Source organism: Myxine glutinosa, chromosome 1 (assembly GCF_964187855.1).
Source record: "Myxine glutinosa chromosome 1, kmMyxGlut1.1, whole genome shotgun sequence".
Lineage (NCBI taxonomy): Eukaryota > Metazoa > Chordata > Myxini > Myxiniformes > Myxinidae > Myxine > Myxine glutinosa.
Window position 1 is genome coordinate 331,417,841 of NC_136261.1, and position 14,645 is coordinate 331,432,485.

The window sequence follows — 14,645 nt, forward strand, 5'->3', positions numbered from 1 at the left end:
TTACCGATAGACTCCTAAACGGAGAGGCTCACGTGCTTGATATTTGGCATTGACATGGCCATTGAGCCTGGGACGAACATGGCCTACCTCAAAATATTTGACGAGATCCATATTTTTTATTCATATTTACCTCAGTGCATTTCGCGAGGAACATTATACACGGAATCTCAGCCTGTGCCAGAACAGCTCGCTGATTCACTCAGAGCGATCACGTGATGTTCCATCCCCACTGCCAGACCACTGAACTGAAAATATATAGAATGACCATTGCCAATTCACACCACATAGGTGGAGATGCAGCTACCGGGCGCCATCTTGGTTGGCACTCGATGCTGGGCAATGGTGATTTCCGTCACACGGTTTGCACGTAATTCAGAGCGAATAGCGATTGCGTTTTTTCACCTTTTGTACGATCGTGTTTTGTGTCGATTTTGTGCGATATGAATTAAACGTCTTTGAAACAGCTGTGAAACGTCTTTCCACAACCCTTCCGTAACCATTGGAGCAGTTTATTGCCGCACAAAATGTCATTTTAACAGTTGTCTGGCTTTTAAAATCTGGGACACGTTCAAAACAAAAGAGATACGCGAAGCGAGTTGGTCAAGTCGTGCTAACCAAGATGGCGACACGGCGGCTTCACTTTTCACGGAGTATGCGCGTTCTATATATTTTCAAATCAGTGCGCCCGACTCGCTCACGTACTTGATTTGTGGCATAGACATGGCCATTGGGCCTTCACTGTGTAATTGTGCGAGGCTTTTGTCCGAGTGAGCTTGAGCCGAGAGGGCGAATGTACGGGTTGGGAATGTACGGGTCTCCCTTCCCCCGCCCGGCATCGCCGGTACTGGAGGGCGTCACAGGATCGGTGAGTCTCCAAAATCCGCTTCGTGCTGTTGTTGCGAAGATGCAGGACGATGTCGCGATTGTTGTGCTGCTCCCCTACCATGAGAACTGCAACGTCATTGTTGACTGGCCCTCCCCTTCCCTCCCCCTTCCCCCTCCATCCTCCCCTCCCCCTTCCCCCTCCATCCTCCATCCTCCCCTTCCCTCCTTTCCCTCCCCCCTCCCTTCCCCTTCCCCCTTCCCCTTCTTCCCTCCCCCTCTCCTCCCCCCTCCTTTTCCCCCTCCCCCTTCCCCTCCCCTCTCCCTCCCTTTCCCCCCTACCCCTTCCCTTCCCCCCTCCCTTCCCCTTCCCCCCTCCCTTCCCCCTCCACCCTACCCTCTCCCCTTCCCCCCTCCCCCTCCCCTCCCCCCTCCCCTCCCCCATTTTCTCCCCTCCCCCCCCTCTCTTCCCCTCCCCCCCGTTCCCCTCCCCTTCCCCCCCCCCTCCCCTCCCCCCGCCCGGCAATGCCGGGTACTTCTGCTAGTAAAAAACAAACTTTTAACAACATTCGTCACAAAAACAAATATTTAAATCCTGATGTGAAATTCCGTACGGTTGGGTGAACACAATTACGAATTCAAAATCGTAATTGTATTCACTCAATTCCAATCATCAATTGATACTTTAACAAAACGATTAACACGATTAACGTTTAACGATTTAACATTACGAAGGAATGAAGGTTGTATTGGGATATTATCAAACCCGCGCATTGCCGTCATCTGTCCACTTCCGGATTCCCTGCAGATTCGTAATTCTCATCAAAATCTAAACAGTATTTGTAGAATTTCAATAAAAGCCACATCACTGTTCATATCGGTAAATATTATTCCATCGTGTTTGGGAAAATTGGAAAACTTGGAAAAACAATTTCGCCTATTTTACTCCAGGACGTCCCAGGATTACCCACCCAAAATATCGTTGCGATCGGTTCAGCTGTTTTTGCGATACCTTCGAATGGACAGACGGACGGACATTTGGTGAATTATAGTAAGATATCCTCTCACTTGAAAGGGCTCTCAATGGTGGTGGCTGTCACTTTAAAGTGCTTGTATCTTCGGGCATTCATCCTCTCGTTTGTGGTTATTCCCAAACACGAGATCTGTGAAAGTACGGCACAAAATAATGAGTTAAAACATTCATTTATTAATCAAAGTAACACTCAGAAGGTAATGCCGGCATGTTCGCGTAAAACTTTAAAGAAATTTAATCAAAGGGTTTATTTAATGCCTCGTCTGCTTAAAAACATGATTGGAGTAGCTCCAAACAAACAGGGCATCATTGGCACATACGTAATTGTTCCCCGTACCCTAAGCTTCGGTATCAGCAATTTTTCCAGGGAGCAAATGGATTCACCCAATGCCATGTTGCACTGAGAAAAATTAAGGAATACTTTATATTTCTGCAGTGTCTCTTCTCACAGAGGAGCTTGTACATTTATGGCAAAAGCAGTACGAGTCATGTATAAAATATACCTCCAAATACGAGGAGAGAATAGAGAAATCCTCGAAGTGTCAAATAATTTCTTGTTCGGCCAAGGCATCGAATTCACTGGGTGATTTGCCATTGCTGACCCGACAGCTGTCAGGGCAGAAATTTGGAAGTTTCCCTTCTTGTAGGCAATAACGTCTATCTGATGGACGGTGCCGCTCTGCCTGGGAAACACAAATCGTTTATAGCCGCGTCAAGAATCAAACCCATAATCCTGCCAGAGCAACGCAGCATATGGGATTTGAATCTGGGATTTCCATATCATGAGCTGCGTTCGAGGTCCCCTTTCATCACTTCCTCCACCCTCCACGTATGTCTCATACCTTCCGGCTACATCTATCCACTCCCAAGACTTTTCCCTATTATTTTGTTTTCCTTCTCCCTTTCCACAACACCGGTCCACTGTGTATGAAATATGGAGATGGGCCCTAACAATAATGAATGTTGTTCATGCACATCCCTGGAAATCTAAGCCAATACCCCTGGTTTTGTCCAATGGCTCGACTCGATTTTAGTTCAGCACATTATAAACCACTATATCATACATCTTCAATATGTAGCACAAGGTTCTGGGATAGCATCATTGACTTGGGGCATGGCTGGGACACTGATGCAGTGCCCCCTGTAGGTTAATGCAGGAATTGCGATTTTGGCAGGGTGCCCGCGATAGCTCGCCAACTCTTCACGGATACCATGGGATCTTTAATGTCCACCAAGTAATGCCGGCAGATGGGACGTTCATTTAACGTCCATCCGAGGGACGGCACACATGAGGGGGACCCTGCCTGTGAAACACCGGGATGACAGTTTATAGCTGGGTCTGGATTCAAACCCAGGCGAGACAACTTTGAGATGAGTGTGTGTACCTCTAGGCCATCCTGCCAGCCATGTATCATACATCAACTGTTAATGTTTTTGGACGAAAGGGTAACATAAAATTGATGGTCGCTTCAACAATTTATTTATTTATGAATTATTTTTTGTTCGACTTGATGTTTGAATTTTTTTTTGAAAGAAAACAGCAAAACAAAAAAGAATAAACTTCCCTATAAGCACAAAACCTTAATTTCTTGACATATCTGTGATTCACCCAATGCACATAAGACTATTTCCTTGCATCAACCTGCAAGTCTCAACATTACACATTTAAGAAATCATTCCATAATGCATTGAAGCAAAAATTTAAACCCACAGGTAGGTGTGCCCAATACATTTATGACAAATCACCAACAAATACCTGATACAGCTGACACAAAAGGAGGATGGTGACCCATGCAATGTGAAACAAACTGTTCAAAAACATCCAGAAAATCCACGGGGAGCACGACGCAATCTGCGGAAGGTAGGTCCAGAAACCATCCAAGTGGTACGACGTGTGGCAGTGCAAATCCCAAACTGCGGCACACAAGGTCACGATGGAATTACTCACGACATACAAATGAAGGTTAACAAAGGGAGTTGAGAAAACATTACAGTAAAGGAAAAGACATCATGAGGTCATAGCAAGCATAATATGGCAAAAACAATCAGGAACGGCACTCGGTAGAGCGCATACCCCCGCCAGGTTGAACAGTTTACGTTTTGTATCCACTGATAGGCTGGGATTTTCATCCGGACCTCCAAAAAACAATTGCCTTGTTCTTGTCACCTACACAACTCATCCACCTAGGTTTATCACAACTCATCCACAATTTTTTGAGATATCATTCTATATATCGTTCTTGGCCTTTTTTTTTTTTTTTTTTTTTTTTTTGTATACAAGATCGAGGCTCGTGAAAGAGCGAAAATTAATCACACAGAAAGACAAACAGACACATAAAACAAATAACATCGGGAGCGGTAGACAAGATGGGGAGAGAGGGGGAAGGACACAAACACAACATTTGAGAGCAGGGACCGAGAGACATGGAGACATCGAGAGATCTGTGGGAGGGAGAGGGCTTTGGGGGGGAGGCATGTGAAGGGGGGAGGCATGTGAAGGGGGGGAGGCATGTGAAGGGGGGGGGGGGTGGGAGAGGTATAAACATATGGACACTGCCAGGATTTCCAGGAAATAAGTTGGAATTTCAAACAAGGTGGATCTGGGGTGAATTAGTGGGGGTAGAAAAGATCAAGGTTATGGATGGGGGAAGATAAGAGATGGTGGTGAACAGCTGTTTTAAAGACCTGGAGGGAGGAGAGGGATTGAAGGGAGTGTGGGAGTTTGTTCCACAGGCGGGAGAAAAGAGGAATGAAAGAGTGAAGGTGAGCAGAGAGCCGAGATTTCGGCAGTTTAACCATCAGAGGGTTGCTGGCAGATCTTGTGCGACCTGTAGGAATATTTGGGGGACAGAGCACGGAGAGAGCTGGGGGAGCAAGGCCGGAGAGGAGTCGGTAGAAGACAGAAAGACCACCTACCTGCCTGCGGTGAGTGAGTGAAAGGCCCTCAGAGATAGCTTCATCGCGGGAGATTCCAATGATTTTGAAAGCTTTGGATTCAACAGCGTGAAGCCGAGCCAGGTGTGAGGCAGGAGCACCAGCCCATAGGGGAGAACAGTATTCCATTGAGCTGCGGATGAAAGCCTTGTATGTGGTGAGGAGCTCAGGTGTGCCGAGGAAGGACTTCGCACGACGGAGGATGCCCAGTCGGCGACTGGCTTTGGAGGCCAGCTTGGAAATGTGGTTTTCCCAAGAAAGATCATGGCAGATAGTGAGACCCAAAAGCTTGAGTGACAGAACTTCTTGGAGAGGATTGTTGAGAAAGTAGATGGGAGGGTTGTCCAGTCGATCTTTTCGGAGAGACATAGTAAGAGAGTGAGATTTGGCAGGATTGAAAGACATGTTCCACTTGTTTGACCAGTCTGTGATTTTGTCCAGGTCTCCAGAGAGTGAGGAGGCTGCAGACTGCCTATCTGAGGGAAGAGGAATGGAGCGGCAGAGAGTGGAGTCATCAGCAAAGAGATAGAGAGGATTTTCCAGAGAGTCAGAGAGATCATTGATAAAGACCAGAAAAAGCACAGGGCCCAGCACACTTCCTTGGGGAACTCCAGCCTGAACAGGAAGGGGAGATGAGAGAAATCCATTCAGGGCCACACGTTGACTACGACCAGAGAGGAAGTCCGCAAGCCATGCATGGAGATTTCCATGGATACCATAGGAGGAGAGTTTGGTGAGCAGAGCTGGGTGCCAGACCGTATCAAAGGCCCTTGATATGTCAAGGGAGACAGCTCTGATTTCCTGTTTGGCATTCAGGACCTCCATCCATTGTTGAGACAGCAGAAGCAGCATGTCCAGAGTAGAGTGACCTGGTCTGAAACCAAATTGATGATCAGAGATCAAGCCATTGGAGAAGAGGAAAGATTTCATATCCGAAGCAATGATGGATTCCATGACTTTGCTGATAATTGGGAGCAGGCTGATTGGTCTGTAGTTGCAAGGATCTGTTTTTGCACCTTTTTTGTGTAAAGCGGTAATGTTAGCTGATTTCCAGGATGCTGGCAGATGACCTTGAGCAAAAGATAGGGTGAAAAGAACAGAGAGAGGGTGAGATAGAGCGGCAGAGCAGGATTTTAGGACCCGTGGGCTGATGCCGTCTGGTCCAGTTGCAGAATCAGAGTCGAGGTTTGACAAAAACTCCTCCACCTTGTCAGGAGAGAAGGACACAGTGTCCAGGAGCATTTGGGTTCGACTGGGAAAGGTGGGAACAGAGAGAGATGGGTTTGGGACTAAGGATTTCGAGGCGAACACAGAGTTGAGGCATTCGGCTTTGTCACGTGCGATGTCAACTGTGTGGCCATTTGAGGTAAGGGAGGGGATGGAGGGGGAACAAACACCAGAAACGGATTTGACCAGACGCCACCAGGATTTGGAGGAAGGAGACAGGTTTGAGAGTTCATTCTTGAGTGAGGAGAGATAGTGCTTCCTGGCACTCCTGAGGGTAGACACACACTTGTTCCGAGCTTGGTGGAAGGAACTGAGATTGCCTTCAGTTGGATTAGCCTTCCAAGAGGCAAAGGCAAGTTGTTTCAGGGCAACTGCCTCACCACAAGATTCAGTGTACCATGGACGGGAGGAAGGGTAAGACAATTGAAGGCGAGATGGGATAAATCTGTGCATGAGAGAGATCAGTTTGCTTTGGAAGAATTCCCAGGAAGAATTGATGTCAGAGGCAGTGGAGATGGGAGACCAATCCAGACGATTGATGGCTGCTTGAAGACCGTCCCAGTCGGCCTGAGTGAAATGCCAGACTCGTCGACGCTGAGGAGGCTCTCTGAGAATGGCCAGAGAGATGTCCACTTTGACAAGCACATGATCAGAAGAACCGATTGGAGCAGAAGAAGAGCAGCAGACATTAGCAGGGAAGTTTGTCATAACCAAGTCTAGAAGAGAAGATACTCCATTGGCTGAGATCCGGGTCGGGAAATTGACAGATTGTGTCAATCCCAGTGAGTCACAGAAGTCCTTTGCTGAGGTGCCATGACTAGTGAGAGAGGAACCCACACCCAACCAGGTGGCATGATGACAGTTGAAGTCACCACATATGAGGAAGAGAGAGTTGGGATGAGTGGATAGAAGTTGGTCCATGTTGTCAGACATTGAAATGTAGATGGAGTCATCACTGTTTGGGGGACGGTACAGAACACATATGAACAAAAGGTGGGAGCGGAGAGGAAGCCGTAACCAGAGGTACTCCTGCGGGTGAGGAGGAAAGAGAGCAGTGCAAGGAGAGTGAGGAAGAGAGTTTTTGACAAAGATAGCCACCCCACCACCAGGCCGAGGCTCAGGTCTATCATACCGGAGGAGGGAGTAACCAGGAAGAGATATTAAGGAATCAGAGACATCTTGAAGGAGGAAAGTCTCTGTTAAGCAGATCAAGTCTGGATTGTCAGAAGCAACCTGTATGGAGAGATCAGTCAGGTTTGAGCGAAGGCCCCGGATGTTTGAGGTCCATACCGTTAATGAAGAGAGAGGGGGAGCATCGGGTACAGGACAGGGGAGGGGAGGAGTAGGGTAAGATGAAGGATGAGAGGGGGAGGTAGGGAGAGCAGTTGATAGTGTTTCAGATGTTGCAGAAGAGTTCCAAGAAAGGGAAGGATGAGGAGGATGAAAGGTTTGCTGGTGAAGGGATGCGGCACAGTGAGGGGTTGTTTGAGGGGGGGCAGAGGAAAGTAGAAGGTTTGGGGGGGTGGAGGTATGAGATAGAAGGGAGACGAAGTGGGGAGGAGGCAGCTTGGAGGAGGAGGGGGGAGGAGAGAGAATTGGAGAGGAATGGTATGGGGGGAGAATTGAATGGGAGGGATTGGGGGGGAGTTTTGAAGGGGAGGAGTGAGGGGGGAGTTTAGGAGGGGAGGGGCAAGGGGGGAGTTTTGGAGGGAAGGGGAAAGGGGGGAGATCAGGAGTGGAGGGGCAAGGGGGGGGATTAGGAGGGGAGGGGCAAAGGGGAAGTTTAGGAGGGGAAGGGCAAGGGGGGAGTTCAGGAGTGGAGGGGCAAGGGGGGAGTTTAAGAGTGGAGGGGCAAGGGGGAAGTTTCGGAGTGTAGGTGCAAGGGGGGGGATTTGGATGGGAGGGGCAAGAGGGGAGTTTAGAAAGTGGATGATTAATGAAAGACGAACATTGATAACAAATTGGGTTTGTTGTGATTTTCAAGTCAGCAATCCGGTTCAGGATGATGGAGGAGGGATGGAATGAATGTGAATTTAGACCATGTAGTGAGGGAGACGTATAAGATATTGAATTTCTTTTTTTTGAAGTGGAATGAGTTGGAGAGGAAATTGAGAAAAGCCTTTTAAATAGGAAGAAAAACAGCGTGTTGTAATATACCACTGAATAAAAAACAGAAGGGGAAAGGTTAAACATATTTAAAAATATTTAAACAGAACTATGAACAATCTTATATGCACAAAAATACCAACGGGGGGAGAGCCGAGAGGGACCACCACGAGTCACGTGAACAGGGCAAACGGTGGATGGCAAGGAGATAATGGGGGTGGGGCGAACAGCACACCTGGACAGAAAATACAGGATGAGACAACAGTACACGTGGAGAAAATAAAATAAATGTTTTTGTTTTTTTTTTGTTTTTTTTTGGGGGGGGGGGGGGGTGGGGATTTAGAACGTTAGACAGTATTATGTTCGGGGTAGAAGGGAAAAAACCAAGAGCCAAGCAAAACACACTTAAGTTAACAAAACACCGACGGGGGTACAACTACAAGGCCACACACAAGGGCAGAAAACGATTAATTAATTACGAGTTACAGGAAATTCAAACCAAAACTAACAATAATCAAACAATATCACATGGACGATAAAATAACGAATTGAAATTTGACAATCTATCTGGGGAAATGGGGGAGAAACACGTGGTCGAAGAACGAACGAACGAATAAGAATGAATAAACGAATGAGCACAGAGAAGGTAGTCTTTTTTTGTTGTTTTTTTTTAGTTGAGATTTACACAAGGAAGTAGGCTTTGGGGTGGAAAGACTGCGAAAACAGAGAACGAAAGTTATTGGATCACAAACGACAGGCGCTGAGAGAAAAACAAAGCCTCAAGGTTGTACAGTGTACACTGTACAAGACCTCGAGACGACACGAATTAACGCGATTTTCAATACAGGTATGAAAGATTTGCACCGAAAATCTTTGACGGGACAATAAACGTACATACACCATAAAAGAAATACAGTTATAACGAAAATACAAATTGGAACAATGACCCAACTTCGATTTCGATGGAGAGCGTGGAGACCTGCGAAAAAACGAACCGTCGCCAGCAAGACCGGAAACGGAAGTCCAACATTAACAACAACAACAACAGTCCAACGTTAAGCCTACATTGAAATGGCCTCATCTCAATTATAAAGAATCACTTAAAATTATTGTATCCGTATCCAACTCCGTATCTTCACCAAAATCGAAACAATTTGTCCTTGTCGCACACCCAACCTGTCCACCAGGTTTGTCCGAATCTGTCCACAACCTTTGCAGATATCTTTCTCACAGACAAACGGTGAAAATACAACCGTCCACTTTCAGTGGCGTAGGTAATAAAGGAATGGTTGTAGGTCATGAGATAGAATTTTAGTAAAATAATGTAATGTACCGGTATATTTATTTGTGCCATTAGATTAATGTGGTTGGAAATATCCATTTTAGTAGAAAAAGAACAGCTCAACTTCACTCCACCAATTTGTAAAATATATATATATATATATATATATCGAACTTAGTGTCAGGCGACATTTCGTTTGTGGACCATCTTTCTTAGTGCTGCTCTCTTGCCCTCTTGAACGGCTGAGCAACTGCTCCGAAGAACTCCTCTGGATAAGCAACTGGTCTGACGCGTCTCTGATGTTTCGCCTCTTCAAGACTGGGGGTGCCATACAATCTGGCAGCCGCCTTCCGCCCCGCCATGGTTGCAGTGCACCGACCGCACCCGGGGGACGAGCTAAGTCACCCACGCAGCACAGAAGAGTGGGGAATAATCAAATAACAATAAGTGGGAGCTGGTGTGAAAGGGATACAATCTGTGGGACATGATCGCTGTCTACTCCATGTTGTCATGTGATCATGCACATATAAACATCATGATGTCTTAAGCAAACGACGATTACAACAATAACATGGGGTTCCCTACTTAAAATGCATGTGTGTATATATGTATACATACACACTCTATAAAGTTAGGTTGTGTTTGCAGGCATAAAGATGGATCTCCTAGGGTATTTTTGGTAAATTATTCTGGGCCACAGTTTTGTGAGGAGGTAATGAGCATGGGATGCCGTGCTGCTCTGCCTTCGGCTGTTCCAATTACGATGAACATGGTTACAAACTTGAAGCCTCATCCAAAGGGACTGTGATCTGGATCAGAGAACAAGGGAGGATTTCCATTGCAAATCCACAAGGTTATGGAAAGTGAGCGTACTTTCAAAGTATATCGAGCTCGTCCTATTTTTGGTGTCGATTTTTTTTTTAATCCTTGAGAAATCAAGCTTGTAATCGATATGAGATAAACTGCAAAAAGTACTCGACATATATGTGGTGAAAGATGTGTCTGTTGGTGTGGATAACCACACGTGTCGGTTTCAAAATAGTGTGAGGTACCAAGCTTGCCCCAGACCTCAAGCAAAAGAGGAATCACAAAATGTTCTCATTTAAAGACCATTTTGCCACCAATGTGTTTGAACCAGAGGTCGAGGGAAAAGGTTAAATATCAACGCAATTCCCCTCTGACAGTACAATATTGTTGTTGTGTGATAATGTGTCGATTGCGATAATGTGTCAAAATGCTGATTGCGCTGATTTGCTATTTAATTTCATTCACGCCGTAAACGATGAAATATGTCCCTGTTGCAGACATGAAATACTAAAGAAAACAAGTCAAAGAACTCAAGAACGCAAAGCTCTGCCAGGTATATAGATTACATTTGATCTGAGAACTAATGCGGACTCACTCACTGACAAATCATACAGAACCGTTACAACATCCTTTCCTGGTCCTTTGGGAATGTGTGAAGCTAAAATAGGAAGAAGAAGACCACTCCTTTTGTATTTTCAGATGCATTGGACTGCCGGAGCAGTTTCCTAGGCTATTGGGCACAATCCTGGATGGGTCGCCACTTCGACGGAGGATACTCGAATGGCTCATTCTTCCCAGTAAGCTGGTACTCATTTTGTCGACCAGCTGAGTCAACCCAACTGGTGTTATTTAACGACACGATAGAGGCTCAAACTTAAGACCCTAGGATCTTAAACCAGCCACCTTAACCGTTAAGCCTACACCTGGCTTACTCTTGCAAAATGATATGGGTTTCATTAAGCTCTATTTGAGAGAATTCCACATCGTTATTTGGGCGGTGTATAAGTTAACAGACTGCTGCCTCAATTGCTGAAGCCAATCTTCACAAGGCCCGTGATGCCTATCTGCTCAAAATACTTTTAACTGTCGCTTTGTAAGTTTTACAATGAAGGGAAAACTTATAGGGAGGGCATGGCGATGGTAAATATGAAAGCTCCAAAGATGTCTGACTTTGCATAGCAAAAAGCACAAACATGGCGACCATATGATTCCCACCTCACCCCTCCCCTCCCCCCAAAGAGGAGAAATTGTGGGTGGAGTCAGGCGAACTGTCCAAACAATGGGCGGAACAGAACAGACACACACACAACCCGATCACCCACTGTACCGACTGACGTGTTGATAATCAAATAATTCAATTAATTTTGGAACACTTTGCAGGAATGCAATGTGCCAATGCGGTTCAAAATACTGCACTCTACATTCTCAAAGGTGGTTGTGCATCTATCATCATCTTCTCCCTTTATGGAGTGAGGTCCGATGGCACCAAGATCCTGCCCTGCCTTGACCACAATACTCCTCCACTTTCCCTCTCTCCTCAGCCAATTATCTCCACTCTCCAACCACCCCCACCTTACTGATATCTCTCCTCACACAATCCTCCCATCTCAACCTGGTAAATATACCTCTTTTCATCCTACCTTGCTCCCTAAACCTATCTGCTCTCTTTGCCATTCTCTCTTCCCCCATCAGCACCAAATGTCCAGCCCATCTCAGCTGCCATTTCATCAATCTCCCCGTCAAGCTCATTTGCACACCAATCTTTTCCCTCAGTTCATCCATTCTCCTTCTATCCACTCTCTTCATTCCCACAATCCTCCTGACACAGTTGTTCTTGCAAACCTGCAGCCTCTGTTGTTATCTCTCTGTCAATGCCACCATCTCCAGACCGTAAACGTAGGCTGGGGTTACACACAACATCAGAAACTTCCCTTTCAATCGTGTTGATATCTTCCTGTCTTACCATTACTCCCTCCACCATCCTCCACACATTCGCACCCACCTGAACCCTCCTCCTCACCTCTGCCTCCGACTTACCATCCCCGGTCACTGTTCCCCCCAGATACTCAAATATATTCCCCTGTCTGATCTCCTTCCCCATTTCACCTGATATTCATTTATTTTCATCTCGTATATTATATTAGTGTTGTGAAATCAAAAAGTAAACTACAACACTCACATGTTACACAGCCGTAGATTAACCAGCAGATCATACAAAGGAGAAAGAACAAATAACCCACGAAGTATCTGTGGTTGCCTGCACCTGGAAGTTTAAGAACACAAGCAGCAAAAACAATGAGACAAAAGCTATACTTGTATTTCCCTCCTAAGCACAGGTTTTTGTACGTCTTGAGCCATGGACAACTTACCGACACAGTTACCCACCCATGGGCAGTGATGATCAAACTTGGCAATGCAGCGATTACACACCGCGCAATGCTTAGACCGCACAGGTTTTCGTATCTAAAGAGAAAAATAATGACTTCACATTCAGTGGAGCTAGAGTCTCATGTCCTAGCAATTGAGACAGGTGGGTCAAATTATTTTGCTCACGTACGTATATACACCCTTACAATTGTGTGCATTTAACACGTGACCACATCCATGCGAATGTACATAACGTTTGCAAACACAATGTGTAGACGTGGTACCAAACAGAATAAAATCCCTTAAAATCAACAGTTAATCAGCAAAAAAACAACATAAGCAGTCACAGGGCCAGTGCATGGGTATTAGGCGCCATCATTATTATCACCAGCTCTTGTCTTCCCCCATCCAAAACCTTGATCTCTTCTACCCCCGTTAATTCAACCCGGATCCACTTTTTTGGGGGGGAAATCCCAACTGCTTTCTTTCCTGGAAGTTCTAGCAGTGTCCATGTGTTTTATACCTTTCCCACCCTCCCCCGCCTTCCCATGCCTCTTCCCCCCAAGCCCTCTCCCTCCCACAGATCTCCCAATGTCCCTGTTCTCTGCTGTTGTACTTGTGTGCTTCCCTCTCTCCCCCGATCTTGTCTCCCGCTCCCTTTATTGTATGTTTTGTGTGTCCGTTTGTCCTTTTTTGTGATTGATGTTAGCTCTTTCACGAGCCTCGATCTTGTATACAAAAAAACATTTAAAAATCAGGAAACTTACAGCTTTGTGCCCCCACCCCCCACTCATTCCTTCTATTATTGACAAGGTGGATAGCTCAAAAAGTGAGGAACGGATGGAAGGTTTCATCAACTTTAGCTTGGGAAAGCTTCGCTCACCATTGCCACAGAAACAGGGAGGGTGAAGAGGATGAGGAGAGAAATAAATGTGTTGGGGACATTATCTGTGAGATTATTTTTACAAACAGAGTTCGAAACTTCTTGTGGTCGTGCCAAATTTGGGACGCATCTTGCAATGGCTGGCAGTTCACTCGCCATCCTCAACGAACTCTTACACCGAATGTGCCGACTGCTGAGTGAGCTCTTGCCGCCCCTTCGCCAGATAACTCCTCTTCCCTATTTTTACATAATGATCGTGCACCATTGGTTCTCCCTCGGGCTGCTTGAGCCTGTGACAGTGTGACACACCCACCGCTACCAGCAGTTTTCAGGTGGCGTTCGTGGTTTTCACTTCAACGCATGATCACGGGGTGTACTTCCGGTTTCCCCGGAGGGGGGTGGGTGATCACTGGCGTCCATAGATTGCCAATAACAATAACATTTCACATTAAAGGAAAACACAAACAGCCTGCTTCTTTACTTATATAATCTCATGAATCATTCCTTCATTCATTTGTTGCCGCCCCCATTTGTTTGCCGCTTTAAGCGACCGCCTAAGGTTGCCAAATGGTTGCACCATCCTTGGCCATTCCTAAAATCATAATAATGACTCCAGAAAAATCCATTGTTCATGAAGGGACAATGGTGCAAGTGCTGCATGTTACCCGAAACAGGGGGATGGGGTGAAGTGGAGAGACGCTAAAACAAAGCCCATTCATGAAAATAAGTTTGTACCAGACATGTGCTGCAGAAGATACTCAGATCCAGACTGCCACCTTCAGCCAACTCAACAATCGTCTGCAGAATAAATGTTTTCAAGATGCAAGTCAATGCAAATAAGTGGGAACAAATACAAAATAGGGTTGGTGTACATAATTATTCAAAATTTTCACCAATCTAAAATAAGGAAAATCACAAGATTCATCTTCCTTTCTTTAATGGCCACAATTATTCCCACGTTCTGTGAGCTTGGACAGGGGAAGTGTTTGGCCCAAGAATTTCATGAACCGGCTGGCCAGGCCTGACTTTCGACTAAATAGTTAGGGCAGGAATTTGGAATTTGGCCATGGTGCTGGCGATAGCTCGTCTACTCTTCAAGAAGGACACAGTGGGGGTCTTTAACGTCCACAAACTAATGCCGGCAGATGGGACGGCCAGTTTAACGTCCATTCAAGGGACAGCAC

The 14,645-nt window shown here is 46.0% G+C and overlaps 1 protein-coding gene across 1 annotated transcript in view; it reads right to left on the reverse strand.

Moving 5' to 3' along the window:
- Positions 1-1,890: 1,890 nt before the first annotated feature.
- ZDHHC17 (zDHHC palmitoyltransferase 17) overlaps positions 1,891-14,645 on the reverse strand; it is a gene marked incomplete at its 3' end in the record, with an annotated part of 62,374 nt that continues 49,619 nt past the window's right edge. The window contains 5 exon segments of the mRNA XM_078769781.1: positions 1,891-1,985; positions 3,612-3,769; positions 12,391-12,474; positions 12,581-12,674; positions 14,197-14,259. Coding sequence (XP_078625907.1) covers positions 1,891-1,985; positions 3,612-3,769; positions 12,391-12,474; positions 12,581-12,674; positions 14,197-14,259 — 494 coding nt within the window.